The sequence below is a fragment of the Carcharhinus amblyrhynchos genome, chromosome 13, assembly GCF_965287045.1.
Source record: "Carcharhinus amblyrhynchos chromosome 13, sCarAmb.v2.hapA, whole genome shotgun sequence".
Taxonomy (NCBI): Eukaryota; Metazoa; Chordata; class Chondrichthyes; order Carcharhiniformes; family Carcharhinidae; genus Carcharhinus; species Carcharhinus amblyrhynchos.
In genome coordinates, this window is record NC_137336.1 from 11693680 (window position 1) to 11711643 (window position 17964).

General features: G+C 47.0%; 1 protein-coding gene across 2 annotated transcripts in view; it reads left to right on the forward strand.

The window, feature by feature from the left end:
* cyfip2 (cytoplasmic FMR1 interacting protein 2) overlaps positions 1 to 17964 on the forward strand; it is a 104430-nt gene that overhangs the window by 33587 nt on the left and 52879 nt on the right. For both annotated transcript variants that reach the window (XM_080201291.1, XM_080201292.1), the window contains exons 5-10: positions 904 to 1005; positions 1968 to 2149; positions 3444 to 3540; positions 4640 to 4768; positions 7276 to 7380; positions 11567 to 11658. In XM_080201291.1, the coding sequence (XP_080057417.1) occupies positions 904 to 1005; positions 1968 to 2149; positions 3444 to 3540; positions 4640 to 4768; positions 7276 to 7380; positions 11567 to 11658 (707 nt within the window). The remainder of the gene's footprint in view (positions 1 to 903; positions 1006 to 1967; positions 2150 to 3443; positions 3541 to 4639; positions 4769 to 7275; positions 7381 to 11566; positions 11659 to 17964) is intronic.

Here is a 17964-nt window from a genome sequence, read left to right on the forward strand (position 1 = left end):
GTCAGTTCAGAGTGCTGCACTTTAAGCAGGATGCGAAGGCATTGAGAGAGTGAAGAAAAGATTCACAAGAATGGTTCCAGGGATGAGGAACTTCTGTTACGAAGATAGACTGGAGAAGTTAGGACTATTCTCCTTGGAGAAGAGAAGACTGAAAGGAGATTTGATAGAGCTATTCCAAATCAAGAGTCCAGGCAGAGTAGACATTTCCATTGCTGAGAGGATGGAGATCAAGAGGGTACAGCATTAATGTAATTGGTAAAAGAAGCAAAAGCGAGATGAGAAAATACCTTCCCACCCAGGGAGTGGCTATGGTATAGCATGCACTGCCTGAGACTGCGGTGGAGGCAGGTTCAAGTGAGGCATTGGAAAGGGAGTGTAATCTGAAAAGTAAGAAGGTGCAGGGTTATAGGGAGAAGGCAGGGGTTTAGTAGGAGATGAATAGTTGATTTGAAGAATGGTGCAGACATGATGGGCCCAATGGCCTCTTTCTGCATTTTAACAATTCGATGAATCTGTGAAGATCGAAGTCTCTCACATCGACCGCATTGTCTTTGTTACAAACTCCCATTATTTCCTGATTGCTACTTTGTCCAGTAGTATAGCTATTGCTAGGGAGTGTGTAAACTACTCCCACAAGTGCTCTCTGTCCTTGGCTCATTCTTATCTCCACCCATACTAATACTGATCTTCAAAGCAAGATTCCACCTCACTACTATCTTTGTTTCATCCCTCGTTACCAGGGCCACCCATTTCTCCTTTTCAGTTTTCCAAAATGTCAAATACTCGGGCATTATCAAGGGGAAAGGATCATGGATGAAGTAACTTGTTACACCCCACGTTGTTCGCTCTGCTGTCCCACTATTCAGTCTGCTGGATAATTACAATGTCTGTTCAAACCCTCAGGTCAAGTGTAATGAACAGCCAAACCGTGTGGAGATCTATGAGAAGACTGTGGAGGTTCTGGAACCGGAGGTTACTAAGCTGATGAAGTTCATGTATTTCCAGGTATTGAAACAGGGTCGCGGGCGGTCCCCGACCCCAGCGTTAGCAGAGAATGTGGAAAATGTTTCTCATTCATGGTGTCCTGCTTTCCTGCAGATGGTGTGCTGAGCTTATAGAATCATAGCATCCCTACAGTGCAGAAGGAGCCCATTTGGCCCATCGAGCCTGCACTGACAGTAATCCCACCTCGATCTTTATGGTGGCACAGGGGTTAGCGCTGCTGCCTTAACGCCAGGGGCCTGGGTTCAATTCCCAGCTTGGGTCACTATGCGGAGTTTGCACATTCTCCCCGTGTCTGCATGGGTTTCCTCCGGGTGCTCCGGTTTACTCACACAGTCCGAAAGACGTGCTGGTTAGGTGCATTGGCCGTGCTAAATTCTCCCTCAGTGTACCCGAACAGGCGTCGGAGTGGAGCGACTGGGGAATTTTCACAGTAACTTCATTGCAGTGTTAATGTAAGCCTACTTGTGACACTAATAGATAAACTGTAAAAAAATCTAACTGCACAATCTGCCATCCCATTTGGTAACCTCCCTCCCCCCACCTCCCCACTCCCCCGTCGCCACCCCCCCCCCAACTCCCCCCCCCTCCAAAACTCCCCCCGCCCGCCCACCTCCCCCCCTCATGGCCTCCCCTTGCTCTTGTTCCCACAGTTTTAGCTGTGGTCTGGGTCATTACCTCAGGCATCATGAACATACAGAGCTCTGCTTGATTTATTTTGTAATGTGGAGATGCCAACGTTGGACTGGGGTGGGCACAGTAAGAAGTCTCACAACACCAGGGTAAAGTCCAACAGACTTATTTGGAATCAAGAGCTTTTGGAGCGCTGCCCTTCATCAGGTGAGTCAGTTATGAAGGAGCGGCGCTCAGAAAGCTCATGATTCCAGATAAACCTGTTGGGCTTTAACCTGATGTTGTGATATTTTGTTTAACACAGGTTTCTTTTCTCTGCTGTTTGAATGTAGCGCAAGGCGATTGAACGCTTCTGTAACGAGGTGAAGAGGCTGTGTCACGCGGAGAGACGCAAGGACTTTGTGTCGGAGGCTTACCTGCTCACCCTCGGCAAGTTCATCAACATGTTTGCTGTGCTGGACGAGCTGAAGAACATGAAATGCAGCGTCAAGAATGACCACTCTGCGTACAAAAGGTCAGTGCAGCACCACACCGAATAACACAGGGACAGGCCATTCAGACCCTCTAACCTGTTACACAGGAACAGGAGGAGGCCATTCAGCCCCTCCCACCTCTTACACTGATTACAAGGGAACAGGAGATGATTATTCAGCAGATCAAGCCTGTTACACAGGAGCAGGTAGTGACCATTCAGCCCCTCTAGCCTGTTGTTCCATGCAATGAGCTTGTCTCATGACCCCAATTACTTGCTGTAAATCCTTATCCAGGAAAGTTCAATCTCAGTTATGGGAGTGCAAGTCAACCCCTCTTCCACTTCCAGGTGGGAGGGAGGGAGGTAATTAAACCCAAGTGAACCATAGAAACCCTACATTATAGAAAGAGGCCATTCGGCCCATTGAGTCTGCACTGACCACAATCCCACCCAGGCCCTACTCCTATATCCCTACATATTTACCCGCTAATCCCTCTAACCTACTCATCGCAAGACACTAAGGGGCAATTTTAGCATGGCCAATCAACCTAACCCGCACATCTTTGGACTGTGGACGGAAACTGGAGCACCCGGAGGAAACCCACGCAGACACGAGAAGAATGTGCAAATTCCACACAGGCAGTGACCCAAGCCGGGAATTGAACCCAGGTCCCTAGAGCTGTGAAGCAGCAGTGCTAACCAGTGTGTTACCGTGCCGCCCAAACCACTGTGTTGCCATGCCACCCAAGTGAGGGTCAGTGTTTTCAAGGGAGGAAGGGAAGGAACTGAACCCCAGTGAGGTCAGTGTGTTCGGAGCAAGAGGGAAGGAACTGGACCCAGTGAGGGTCAGTGTGTTCAGAGCAAGAGGGAGGGAACCGAACCCAGTGAGGGTCAGTGTGTTCGGAGCAAGAGGGAAGGAACTGGACCCAGTGAGGGTCAGTGTGTTAGGAGCTGCAGGGATGGAACTGGACCCCAGTGAAGGCCAGTGAGGGCAGTGTGTTTGGAGCAGGAGAGAGGGAACTGGACCCCAGTGACGGTCAGTGTGTTAGGAGGTGGAGGGACGGAACTGGACCCCAGTGAGGGCCAGTGAGGGTCAGTGTGATCAGAGGGAGGCAGGGAGGGAGTTGAACCCCAGCGAGGGTCAGTGTGTTCGAGAAGGGAGGGAACTCCATCTCAGTGAGAGCAAAAACAAAATAGGAGACGTGGATTAAAATACTCCAATTGATTTAGGAAATATCTGCTCTGAATGTGGGATTTTGCTGTGAGGTTGCCCAGTTCAGCTCTCTGGGATTGTGTTGGGAATGACTGACCCACTCTGAGCCTTGAACCATTCCAGGGCCGCGCAATTCTTACGGAAAATGGCCGATCCCCAATCCATCCAGGAATCTCAGAACCTTTCCATGTTCCTGGCAAATCACAACAGAATAACACAGGTAAGAGTGGGAAAGAGCGGAGGGGAGGAGGGGAGTGGGGTTGGGGGGGGGGGGGGGCATCGTGGGAAGGGGGACAATATCTGAACGGGATGATCCATATTGGAAGAATATGATGATAAAGTTGGGAGATAATGTTCGCAGTTGTTAAACTCTGTACCAGGAGCCGGATAGCCTGGGATGTGAATACAAACAAAAACAGAAAATGCTGGAAAATCTCAGCAGGTCTGGCAGCATCCACGGGGAGGCGATAGCCTAGTGGTATCATCGCTAGGCTATTGATTCCAGGAACTCAGTTAATGTTCTGGGGACCCGGGTTCGAATCCCGCCATAGCAGGTGGTAGAATTTGAATTCAGTGAAAAAGTTTCTGGAATTAAGAATCTACTGATAGCCATGAAACCATTGCCGATTGTCAGAAAACCCCATCTGGTTCACTAACATCCTTGCGGGAAGGAAATCTGCCACCCTTACTCGGTCTGGCCGGCATATGAGTCCAGAGCCACAGCAATGTGGAGGACTTTCAACTGCCTTTGGGCAATAAATAGATGTGACTTTTAAGGGGCATCTTGACAAATATATGACTAGAACGGAATAGAGTGATATGGTCCCTGGAAGGGGAGAGGGTTTTAGTTCAGCATGGTGGGTGCAGGCTTGCGGAGGCAGAGGGCCTGTTCCTGTGCTGTAATTTTCTTTGTTCTTTGATTGTAAATGCTGTCTAGCCAGCGACGCCCATGTCCCTTGAATGAATATTTTTTAAAAAGTGGGAAGAGCTAAGATTTTAAAGAATTAGCTCTGTTGTCTCTCTCCACAGATGCTGTCCAGACCTGGTGAGATTTTCCAGCATTTTCTTAGTTTCAGAGTCCAGCATCAGCCGTATTTTGCCTTTATCTTATGAGAATAGAAATGGTTCAGTTTGAACATCTTGTTGTCTTCATACGATGCCTGGTCTCATCACAGGCCTCTTGTGGGTGGGTGGCTCACAGTAGTAGGGTGTGGGGAAGACCGTGGGCTGCGGGATTGCGTGGGGAGGGGTTCCAACAGAGATCAGGGTTTGGGAAGGCCAGGTTGTTCTGTCCCTGACGGAGACATGTTGTGTTTCAGTGTCTTCACCAGCAACTGGAGGTGATCCCAGGATACGAGGAGCTTCTAGCCGATATCGTCAATATCTGCGTTGATTACTATGAGAATAAGATGTACCTGACCCCCAGCGAGAAACACATGCTGTTGAAGGTAATGGTGGTTGTTCAGTGTCACACAGTGGGACACAGCTCACAATTCATTCACGCGTGTTACAGGTGTGTCTCCGCTATCTGTGTATCAGGAATGTACAGGATGGGTGGGATAATCACTGTCTCTCTGCCCTTTGTCGCACATCTTTCCTATATTCATAAGATGTAGGAGCAGAATTAGACCATTCAGCCCATTGAGTCTGCTCTGCCATTCGATCATGGCTGGTATGCTCCTCATCCCCATTTCCTTGCCTTCATAAGTTCATAATGTCCCCCTCGCAAATGAAATTAACCTCGACAGGAACTGATTCTAAGCTCCAGAGAATCAATTAGATATCGCTACTGAGAGGGTGGCAGGATGATGGGGAAAGAGTAGAGGGATGGTGACTAATTGAATAGCTCTGCCAAAGAACCAGTACATGTCTGATGGGCTGAATGGCCTCCTTCGGTGTTGTATCAGTCTCTTGAGTGAGGCTGCAAACGCACAGTCTTGAGAATCAGGCGGGTATCGAATTGAATTCATAAAATGTACAACTCTGTGCAAAGTCGGTGATAGACCAGAAGATTGGAGAATGTTTTAAAGCCAGTGAAGGATAACTAAAAAAAAATGAAGAGGAAAAATTTGAGAGTGTGAGAAAACTTGCAGGAAATATAAAAACATGCTTATGTTTATTTATTTGTCACATTAACACTGCAATGAAGTTACTGTGAAAAGGCCCTAGTCGCCACACTCTGGGGTCTGTTCATATACACTGAGGGAGAATTTAACACGGCCAATGCACCTGCACATCTTGTGGATTGTGGGAGGAAACCAGAGCACCTGGAGGAAACCCACGCAGACAGGGAGAATGTGCAGACTCCGCACAGACAGTGACCCAAGTTGGGAATTGAACCCAGGTCCCTCGTGCTGAGAGGCAGCAGTGCTAACCACTGTGCCATCGTGCCATCCACACAACAAAAGCTTCGAAAAATATCTAAAAAGGAAAAAAGTCGCTAAAGTGAGCATCGATCCCTGAGAGGCTGTGACTCAGGGAGTGAATAATGGGAAACAAAGAGATGGCAGAGAGTTTGAATGAATATTTTGTTTCTGTCTTCACTGTAGAAAACACAAAAAGCAACTCAACAACAGTGAATTAGCAGAGGCTGAAAGGAGGGAGAAACTTTAACACAATTACAACCCTAGAAAACAAGTATTGGGAAAACAGATGGGTCTAACAGCGGACAGGATCCCTGGACCTGATGGTCTGGATCCTAGGGTCTTAAGCGAAGAGATAGTGTACGCATTTGTTATAATCTTCCAAAGCTTCCCAATTTCTGGAAAAGTCCCAGTGGATTGGAAAACCACAAATATAACACCACTATTCAAGAGAGGAGAGAGTCAGAAAGCAGGAAACTACAGGCCAGTTAGTCTAATGTCTATCATTGGGAAAATGCTAGAATCCATTATTAAGGAGATGGTGTCGAAAAATCACAACACAATCAGACAGAGTCAGCCTGGCTTGAGAAAAGGAAATCGTGTTTAAAACATGTATTAGAGTTCTGTGAGGACCGAACAAGCAGGGTAGATAAAGGGAGACCAGTAGATGTAGTTAATTTTGATTTCAACATCTTTTCAACATCATTGACCAGAAACTGAACTGGACAAGCCGTATAAATACTGTGGCTACCTGAGCAGGTCAGAGGCTAGGGATCCTGCAGCTAGTAACTCACCCCCTGATTCCCCAAAGCCTGTCCACCATCTACGAGGCACAAATCAGGAGTGTGATGGAATACTCCCTTGCCTGGATGAGGGCAGCTCTAACAACACTCAAGAAGCTCAACACCATCCAGGGCAAAGCAGCTCACTTCCATAAATGTTCAAGTCTACTCTGATTGGCTGAGGCATGGCCATTGAAAAGCAATGGGGTGTATTACTGGTCCCCAAGCTTCCGGGTATTTCAAGGTACAAGGCCTGAACGTATTCCTTTAGTATGCAGAGAATGGGTCACAGCTTATGAATTCATCCCAAGTGCTATATCTAGCTGCCTCTTGAATACATTCAATGTTTTGGATCAACTACTTCCTGTGGTAATGAATTCCACAGGCTCACCACTCCGTGGGTGAAGAAATGTCTCCTCACACTTCCAGCAAGTGTAAATGACCCACAGCATGAGCATGACAGATTATCTTAAAGTTCTTGATGGTGTAGTTGTTAGCACATTCAGGATTATTCAGAATATGCGTGTCTTTGAGAGTTGTAGTGAATGTTTTAAGATTGGAGATGGGGTACTGGTCAAGCGGACTGCTTTGTCCTGGATGGTGTCGAGTTTCGTCAGTGTTGTGGGAGCTGCATCCATCCAGGCAAGTAGGGAGTATTCCATCACACGTGTGCCATGTAGATGGTTCAGTGGCTTTGGGGAACCAGGAAGTGAGTCACCAGCCGCAGAATTCCCAGCCTCTGACCTGCTCTTGTAGCCTTTGTGTTTTTATATCCCTATCCACTAAACCTTGTTTATTCTATATCGACAGGTGATGGGGTTCGGCTTGTATCTGATGGATGGGAACGTAAGCAACATCTACAAACTGGACACCAAGAAGCGGATAAACCTCAGTAAGATCGACAAGTTTTTCCGGGTAAGAAGCCAGATCCCCCCAAGGAGGTCAGGGAATTATTGCCTAGCACAGACAGAATGTTTCCATTTCTATTCCGTCAGCCTCAAGTGAAATGATCTCCTGACAGAATGGAATTATAGTTCGCAGATATATTTCTTTAGAACATAAGAAATCATAATGGGGCAGGCCAATCAGCCCTTTCAGTCTGCTACTATCTTCAGTATGACCTTTGACCTCAACTCCACATCCCATCCAAGCCCTACATCCTTTGGTTCCTTTAGAATTAAAATCTGCCCAGCTATTCACAATACATATTAATGAGGGAACAAAATGTAACATCTCAAAGTTTGCAGATGATACCAAGTTGGGTGGGAGGGTGAACCGTGACAAGGATGCAGAGATCCTTCAGAATGATCCAGACGGGTTGGGTGAGTGGGCAAATCAATGGCAGAGGCAGCATAATTTGGATAAATGTGAGGCTAGTTACTTTGGAATCAAAACCAAGAGGACAGATTACTACCTGAATGGCTGTAAATTGGGAGAGGGGAGAGTGCAAGGGGGGCCTGGGTGTCCTTGTGCACCAGTCACTGAAAGTAAGCATGCAGGTGCAGCAGGTGGTAAAGAAGGCAAATGGTATGTTGGCCTTCATTGCAAGAGGTTTCGAGTACAGGAGCAGGGATGTGTTGTTGCAACTTTGCAGGGCCTTGGTGAGGCCACACCTAGAGTATTGTGTGCAGTTTTGGCCTCCTTTTCTGAGGAAGAATGTTCTTGTTCTCGAGAGAGTGCAGGTTTAGCAGACTGATGTATGAGGAGAGATTGACTAGGTTAGGATTGTTTTTGCTGGAGTTCAGACGAATGAGGGGAGATCTCATAGAAACTTATAAAATTCTAAAAGGATGAGACAGGGTAGATGCAGGGAGGATATTCCTGATGGTGGGGTATCCGGAACCAGGGACCACAGTCTGAGGATTTGGGATAGACCATTTAGGATGGATGTGAGGAGACATTTCTTCACCCACAGAGTGGTGAGCCTGTGGAATTCATTACCACAGGAAGTAGTTGATCCAAAACATTGAATGTATTCAAGAGGCAGCTAGATATAGCACTTGGGATGAATGGGACCAAAGGTTATGGGGAGAAAGCAGGATTAGATATTGAGTTGGATGATCAGCCATGATTTTAATGAATGGCAGAGCAGGCTTGAAGGGCCAAATGGCCTCTTCCTGCTCTTATCCTCTATGTTTCCATGTTTCATGACAATCTATCGATCTCAATCTGGAATATACTGAATAACTGAGCACCCATTGCTCTCTTGGGGTCGCAAATTCTCACAATTCACAACCTCATTGAGTGGAGAGATTTCTCCTCATCCTGGGCCCTAAAATGTCTGACTTCTAACCTCTTATCCTCTGGTTTTGACCCCGAGACCTGGGCTCTCTATCCAGAGGAAATATCCCCTCAAGCCTGCTAAAAATTTCATATTTTTCAATGAAATAACCTCACTTTCTGCTAAGCTCTAATGAATAAGGCCTAGTCTATTTAATCTCTCTTGATACGACAATCCCCTCATATCAGGTATCAGTTTATTAAATATGCATTGTACTCCCTTCAGGACAAGTAAATGAGACAAAACTTACACTGTGCTCCATTGTTCACCAATCAGCACCCTCTTCTCATTCAGTATCAATTTATTCTCTCCCTTGCCTTTGTATTGTTGCAAAATGTCCTGATGAGTCGAGATGAAAAGCTTTGACAAAAGTCTTTTTTTCCTAACTCGCTAAACATTGTACAGCAGGCTCATTCACACCTCAGTCCACACTCCACAATCTCAAACGTTCTGCCACTTTCAACGTCGTGACTAAACCACGATCAGGGTGGGTTTGGAGGAGGTTCTCTGAATTTTACTGGATGTGGCAGTTTGGTTAGATCATTATCAAGGAAGTTGCCACCAATACTTGGCAGGGAACTGGAGATTGTAAAGTGCCCCCTCACCTGCTCCTGGTTTTACCAACAGCGTCTAGAACACTGGAGAAGGAACGAGAAGATCTATCTATCAGGGAAGATTGAATAGACTGGGCTCTTTTCTCTAGAAACGAAAAGGCTGAGGGATGGCATGATAATTCATTAAGATTATGAAACAGTTTGTTACGGCACATGTGGAGAAGATGTTTCCACTTGTCTGGGTGGGGGATCCTGGACAATCAATGAAAGATAATCCCTTAAAAATCCAATGGGGAATTCGGGAGAAATGTCTTTAACCGGAGAGTGGCGAGAATAGCACTGGAAAAGTTGCAGAGGAGATTTAGTGGAATGTTGCCTGGGCTGGAGAGGTTTAGTCATGAGGAGGTTTAGCCATGGAGAGGTTTAGTCATGATGAGAGATTAGACCGAATGCTGTTATTTTCCTTGCAGCAGAAGAGACTGAGGGAGGACATGATTGAGATGTATAAAATGATGAGGGGTTTGGATAGAGTAGACAGGAAGAAACTTTTCCTCTTGGTGGAGGGATCAATGACCAGAGGGCAGGGATTTAAGATAAGGGGCAAGAAGTTTAGAAGGGATGTGAGGAAAACTTGTTCACCCAAAGATTGGTGGGAGTCTGGAACTCACTGCCTGAAAGGATGGTGGAGGCAGAGACCCTCATAATATTCAAGAAGCATTTAGATATGCACTTGCGATGCCAAGCGCTACAAAATGGGATTAGAATAGTTAGGGTTGTTCGGCGCAGACTTGATGGGCCAAAGGGCCTTTTGCTGTGCTGACACATAAAAGAGTTTAGGTGAATAGCATTGAAGAGTGAGACAGATAAAGGCATGAGGGAGAAAGGTACAGAAGGATGGTGGGGTGGGGTGGGGGGACTGTGGAGATGATGTAGCATGAATCTCATTCACAGCATCAACACCAGCATGTTGGGCTGAATGGCCTGTTTCTGTTCTGTAAACCTGATTACATTTCTGTCCACAGCTCGATTTGGGTGCCCTCTGTTGCTCGTACGCAGTGTGTTATAGAATGCCTATAGTGCAGAAAGACACCAGTCTGCTCATCGAGTCTGCACCCACTCCCCAAAAGAGTATCTTACTCGGGCCAATCCCTGGGCATTTACCACGGCCAATCCACCTAACCGACACAACTTTGGATATAAAGGGGCAATTTATCATCCACCCTAACTTCATGGGTGTTGCTGGCTGGCCAGCATTTATTGCCCATCCCTAACTACTGTTGGTGGGCAGTGGAGAGTCAACCACGTTGCTGTGGCTCTGGAGTCACATGAAGGCCAGACCGGGTAAGGACGGCAGATTTCCTTCCCTAAAGGACATTAGTGAACCGGATGGGTTTTTCCAACAATCGAGAATGGTTTCATGGTAGATTCTTAATTTTTTTATTGAATTCAAATTCCACCATCTGCCGTGGTGGGATTTGAACCCGAGTTCTCCAGAACGTTAGTTTCTGGATTAATAGGCGATAATACCACTGGGCCATCGCCTCCCCTTGGACATAAGAACATAAGAACATAAGAAATAGGAGCAGGAGTAGGCCATCTAGCCCTTCGAGCCTGCCCCGCCATTCAATAAGATCATGGCTGATCTGTCGTGGCTCAGTTCCACTTTCCCGCCCTCTCCCCATAACCCTTAATCCCCTCTCTTATCAAGAACCCATCAACCCGCTTCTTAAAAATATTTAGCGAGGCAGCCTCCACCACTTCAACGGGCAGAGAATTCCAGAGATTCACCACCCTTTGAGTGAAGAAGTTCCTCCTCAACTCCATTCTAAACCGCCTCCCCTTTATCTTGAGGCTGTGCCCCCTAGTCCTATTATCCTTTCTGAGCGGGAAGAGTCTCTCCACCTCTATCCTATCCATCCCATTCATCATCTTATACGTCTCAATGAGATCTCCCCTCATTCTTCTAAACTCTAACGAGTACAAGCCTAGTTTATTCAGCCTCTCCTCATAGCTCAATCCCCTCAACTCCGGTATCAGCCTAGTAAACCTCCTCTGCACTCCCTCCAGGGCCAAAATATCCTTGCGCAGGTGCGGCGCCCAAAACTGCACACAGTACTCCAGCTGCGGCCTCACCAATGCCCTACACAGCTGCAGCAAGACCTCCCTACTTTTATATTACATCTTTGGAGTGTAGACAGACCTGTGAGTTGTGTGTGAGCTGAAGGGTTTCCATTGCGATCAACACCTTGTCTCTGTTCTCTTGCAGCAACTGCAGGTGGTGCCCCTATTTGGAGACATGCAGATAGAGTTGGCCAGATACATTAAGACCAGTGCTCACTATGAGGAGAACAAATCCAAGTGAGTGCGAGCCGTAATGTAGCCTGGGCCAGTCGCAAGCCTGGAGGTGAGGGGTAACCGGTCGGCAGGGGGACGCGGAGAGGAGGAAGGCCGGAATGAGGAAAGCGAGCTCAAGCTCCTAGAACTTCTTACCAAAACCTCAACTTTCCAGGTGGGAAGTTGCTCGGAGCTCAGCCGCATCCAAGACATACCTGCCTCCCTCCTCCGTCCAGACCGGGAGATGTCGGAACACGGTTCACTTGAGATCAGCAGGTGGGTTTGTTGCGGCCCAATGGGAATCGGAAAGGACAGGTAGAAATTTTCTCCACATCCTTCACTCCGTTCACGGCAAGGTGGGGGTTCAACTGAAAAAAGGCTGTTCAAGTCCTTTCATCCCAGTACTGAGGGAGTGCCGCACTGTCAGAGGGTCAGTACCGAGGGAGTGCTGCACTGTCAGAGGGTCAGTACTGAGGGAGTGCCGCACTGTCAGAGGGTCAGTACCGAGGGAGTGCTGCACTGTCAGAGGGTCAGTACTGAGGGAGTGCTGCATTGTCAGAGGGACAGTACTGAGGGAGTGCTGCACTGTCAGAGGGACAGTACTGAGGGAGTGCTGCACTGTCAGAGGGACAGTACTGAGGGAGTGCTGCACTGTCAGAGGGGCAGTACTGAGGGAGTGCTGCACTGTCAGAGGGACAGTACTGAGGGAGTGCTGCACTGTCAGAGGGACAGTACTGAGGGAGTGCTGCACTGTCAGAGGGACAGTACTGAGGGAGTGCTGCACTGTCAGAGGGACAGTACTGAGGGAGTGCTGCACTGTCAGAGGGACAGTACTGAGGGAGTGCTGCACTGTCAGAGGGTCAGTACTGAGGGAGTGCTGCACTGTCAGGGTCAGTACTGAGGGAGTGCTGCACTGTCAGAGGGTCAGTACTGAGGGAGTGCCGCATTGTCAGAGGGTCAGTACTGAGGGAGTGCTGCACTGTCAGAGGGACAGTACTGAGGGAGTGCTGCACTGTCAGAGGGTCAGTACTGAGGGAGTTCTGCACTGTCGGAGGGTCAGTACTGAGGGAGTGCTGCGCTGTTGGAGGGTCAGTACTGAGGGAGTGCTGCACTGTCGGAGGGTCAGTACTGAGGGAGTGCTGCACTGTCGGAGGGTCAGTACTGAGGGAGTGCTGCACTGTCGGAGGGTCAGTACTGAGGGCGTGCTGCTCACCATTTGGTGAAGCATTGCCACAACAAAATCTCCCAGCAGAAATATTGGAAAACCGCCCATCACCTGGGAGCACAAGACAAGACAAATCCCCTCACAACATTGTACAATCTCCATCCATTTAATATCCCTCCGTAGCCCGTGTCCACCTTCCCCTGTCGTGCACTTCACTCACTGATTTACCCTGTGATACACATTGCGGAATTGAATCCTCTTTCAGAATATTGAATTTGGTAGTGAAGAACAAAGATCTTTGATTGGAAGAGCAAAGCAAAACATATCTTCATGACAAGTATTGTGACACAGGAAGGTGCTGAAATAACGTTGTGGTGATTTGTTGTGATTGACTCTTTAAAAACAATAGCATTAAAAGGTTACCTGGTTTGGGGGGAGAGGGACCAATTGGGACTGAACGTGGGTATTCATCCCAGGAAGTGGAGTCCCTCCTTGGGTAGAACAGATGCAGAAGGCATGTAGGGGAGGGGGGGAGGGGGTTGGTTGGGGAGGGGTGTTGGCCTCTGTGCAATTTTTCCTTGTTCATAAATACCCTTTGCATTCCTGACCAAATCTGTAAGCATTCATCATTACACTGGCAACGAGGATGGCATGGATCATGAGATCACTGCTTGTGGACCGACACGTTTGAGTATCCCATTTCAATCAATGTCTGGGGCAAAAAGATACTCACCCAAGTGCCTGTCTTTGAACAAATAGACCCATTTGAAATATTGCCAGGCACTGAGGGACGGACACGAAACGAGCCTGGGTAGGCCGATACAGTCAAGAATTTAGGAATATATAGAAAATTAAAACGGACGGAAAATAACCCTTAGAAGCAAGAGCTGTGATTTCGTGTTCAAGGGAAAGTGGAACTTAAGTTTAAAATTAAAGCTGCAAAGTTTTTTCTAAAGAAGTCAAAAGAACACAAAGCAGTGTTTTGGATGGAAAGAGAGATATGTCCCAGGATGCTGGGAGCTAGAAAAGCTTAGGCTTCAAATTTATAAAGTAGGATTTTGGGGAAAAAAGGCAAAGAATTGCTTCAGTCAAATGAATTCAAAAGATTAAAAAAAAGCTGGCCTCAGGCAGCAGTGCTGCAGATGTAAGAGTTAAAAAAAATGAAACAGCCAGAGACACTCTGCACCTGCATTGATTCATTTGTTGCAAGATAGACCTGAAAATAGAAACCAACTGTATCCAAGCAGCTACAAGCTGGGTGAGGCAAAAAAAATTGCTACACAGTCTTAAAGCAGAAATGCCCTTAAAGAGCTGATACATTTAAAGTGGCAACGCACTTAAAGCAGCAACCACAAGAAGAAACACTCAGCAATGGATAGGAGCATTGGAGAAAACGCCAGATAGAGGGCCACCCCATAAAAGACCCATAAACAACAAAGAGCTCAAGGGAAAAATGACGGAAGGCTTCAGTGGAAGCAATGGAAGAACCCAGAAGGTGGGTGAAAGAAAACCCCAGAAAGACAGGAATGACAGACCTTGTAAGGGGAGCACTGGAAGACACCGAATAACCAAATGAAGGCCAACAAGAGAATTGCAGAATGGAAACAAGTCAACACATCATCAGAGACCGACCCCACCAATAATGAAGCTAAAAGGTAAAAGCAAAATCCTGCGGATGCTGGAATCTGAAACAAATACAGAAAATGCTGGAAAATCTCAGCAGGACTGACGGCATCTGTGGGGAGAGAATAGAGCCAACGTTTCGAGTCTTGAAACGTTGGCTCTATTCCCTCCTCACAGATACTGCCAGACCCACTGAGATTTTCCAGCATTTACTCTTTATGAAGTTAAAAAGGGTTTGGTTGAAGTGAAATTAAGTATAGAGGAGACGTTAGGGGTAAGTTTTTCACTCAGGGGGTGGTGAGTGAGTGGAATTGGCTGCCATCGGTGGTGGTAGAGGCGAACTCGCTGGGGTCTTTTAAAAGACTTCTGGATGAGTACATGGGATTTAATGGGATTGGGAGTTACAGATAGTTCTATGGCCTGGTAGGTATGGATATGATCGGAGTAACTTGTGGGCCGAAGGGCCTGTTTGTGCTATAGCATTCTATGTTCTATGTTCTATCTAAGTAAGAATGAAGATTCCATTTGTAAATGTCTACGTCCAGTCAGAACATCATGGATTCATCTCAGAAGAAATTAAATACTTCAAAAGAAACAATAAAACCATTAAAGGTGAAGAGGAATCGGCAGATAGAATTAAAGCTCTCGAGAAGGCCTTAAAACAACATAATGAAAGCACTGACAGCAAACCTTAAAAAAAAGTTCCAGAAAAGAAATTTACAAAATGAAGTGAAAAGGAGAAAGGAATGAGACGATGTGGAATAAGCTGAACACCATGAAAAAGCAACGAGAAAATAAGAACCCAGCACAGTGAAGAATGGAATCGGGAGAATAAGAGATTGAAGAACATTACAACGCAGTACAGGCCCTTCGGCCCTCGATGTTGCGCCGACCAGTGGAACCAATCTAATGACCCTCTAACCTAAACTATTCCAATATTACCCATATGTCTATCCAATGACCATTTGAATGCCCTTAAAGTTGGCGAGTCCACTACTGCTGCAGGCAGGGCATTCCACGCCCTCACTACTCTCTGAATAAAGAAGGGAAGCTTGGCGATGAGAAATTAACCGAAGAGGTGAAAACATTGAAATTGAAGCAGAATCAGCAATTCAGACAGAGAAAGAAACTGAGATTACAATGCCAGAGTAAGACTGGTCACACAAATGAAAAGCAGCAAACCTGCATGGAACAGCAAGACCATATTTGGGACAATACATCATTAAAAACTACCAATAAAGATGTTTATGTTTAAAGATGTGTGGAGATGCCAGCATTGGATTGGGGTGGGCACAATAAGAAGTCTCACAGAAAAGATTTACCAGAATGTTGCCTGGTATAGAGAGCATTAGCTATGAGGAGAGGTTGGAGAAACTTGGTTTGTTGTCATTGGAGCGACGGAGGTGAGGGGAGACCTGATAGAAGTCTATAAAATTATGAGAGGTATGGACAGAGTGGATAGTCAGAAGTTTTTTCTCAGGGTGGAAGAGTCAATTACTGGGAGGGATAGATTTATGGTGCGAGGGGCAAGTTTTAAAAGAGATGTACGAGGCAGATATTTTACACAGGGAGTGGTGGGTGCCTGGAACTCATTGCCAGAGAAGGTAGTGGAAGCAGATACAGTAGTAACTTTTAAGGGGCGTCTTGACAAGTACATGAGTGAGATGGGAACAGAGAGCTGTGGTCCCTGGAAGAATGGGGGGGCTTTAGTTAAGTCGGGCAGCATGGTTGGTGCAGGCTTGGAGGGCCGAAGGGCCTGTTCCTGTGCTGTAATTTTCTTTGTTCTTTAACACCAGGTTAAAGTCCCACAGGTTTATTTGGAATCACGAGCTCTCAGAGCCCTGCTCCTTCATCAGGTGAGGGCCTGATGAGGGAGTAGTGCGAAGAAACACTCACCTGATTGAAGGAGCAGCGCTCCGAAAGTTCATGATTCCAAATAAACCTGTTGGACTTTAACCTTGTGTTGTGAGACTTCTTACTGTGTTTAAACTCACAAGCTTCAAGATTTTATCAATGAGCCATCACCACAGCTACATAAAAGAATTCTTGAATTTAGAGTAGCTAAGAGCAGTGGGCGAGAAGAGGATTGGGAAAGGTTTAAATGTCAACAAAGATTGACAAAAAAGTTGATAAAGGAGGGTAGAAGAAGCTATGAAGCTGGGCTAGCGCTTAATATAAAAAAGGATAGCAAGAGTTTTTATAAATATATAAAAAGGAAGAGGCTGGCTAGGGTGAACGTTGGTCCCTTAGCGGATGAGAAAGGGGACCTAGTGGTAGGGGATGGGGATATGGCTAAGGTCTTGAATAACTTTTTTGTTTCTGTCTTCACGGAGGAGGACGTGAATAATTTGCCGGGTGTTAGCGATGGAAAGGTGGTAGGACTGGAGGGTCTTAATGACATTACTGTTACTAGAGAGGTGGTGCGCGACAGACTGGAGGGGCTGATTGTGGACAAGTCCCCAGGACCGGATGGAATGCATCCGAGGGTTCTGAAAGAAATGGCGGAGGTGATAGTGGATGCCTTGGTGGTTATTTTCCAGACGTCGCTGGATTCCGGGGAAGTGCCGGAGGATTGGAAAACGGCTAATGTTACGCCGTTGTTTAAGAAGGGTGCCAGGCAAAAGGCGGGGAATTACAGGCCGGTTAGTTTAACGTCTGTGGTAGGTAAAATGTTAGAATCCGTCATTAAGGAGGAAATTGCGAGGCATCTTGAAGGGAATTGCTTGATAGGGCAGACGCAACACGGTTTCATTAAAGGGAAGTCGTGTCTGACAAATTTACTGGAGTTCTATGAGGATGTGTCTAGGGCGGTGGATAGAGGAGAGCCGGTGGATGTGGTCTTTCTGGATTTTCAGAAGGCGTTTGATAAGGTACCTCACAAGAGGTTACTGCAGAAGGTCAGAGGACATGGAGTTGGGGGTAGGGTGTTAGCGTGGATAGAGGATTGGTTGTCAAATAGGAGGCAGAGAGTGGGGGTCAATGGGTGCTATTCGGATTGGCGGTTGGTGACTAGTGGGGTGCCCCAGGGGTCGGTGCTGGGGCCTCAGCTATTTACCATTTATATAGATGATCTGGAGGAGGGAACCGAGTGTAGGGTGTCGAAATTTGCTGATGACACCAAGATTGGGGGAAAGGCAAATTGTGCGGAGGGTGTGGAGAGTCTGCAGAAGGATCTAGATAGGCTGGGCGAATGGGCCAGGAAATGGCAAATGGAATTTAATGTTGGCAAGTGTGAGGTGGTCCACTTTGGTAGGAAGAATGGTAGGAAGGACTATTACTTACGTGGCGAAAAACTGCAGCAGGCGACGGTGCAGAGGGACCTCGGGGTCCTTGTGCATGAGTCGCAAAAACCCAGCCTGCAGGTGCAGCAGGTGGTCAGGAAGGCGAATGGGATGCTGGCCTTCATAGCGAGGGGGATTGAATATAAAAGTAGGGAGGTCTTGCTGCAGCTGTATAGGGCATTGGTGAGGCCGCAGCTGGAGTACTGTGTGCAGTTTTGGGCGCCGCACCTGCGCAAGGATATTTTGGCCTTGGAGGGAGTG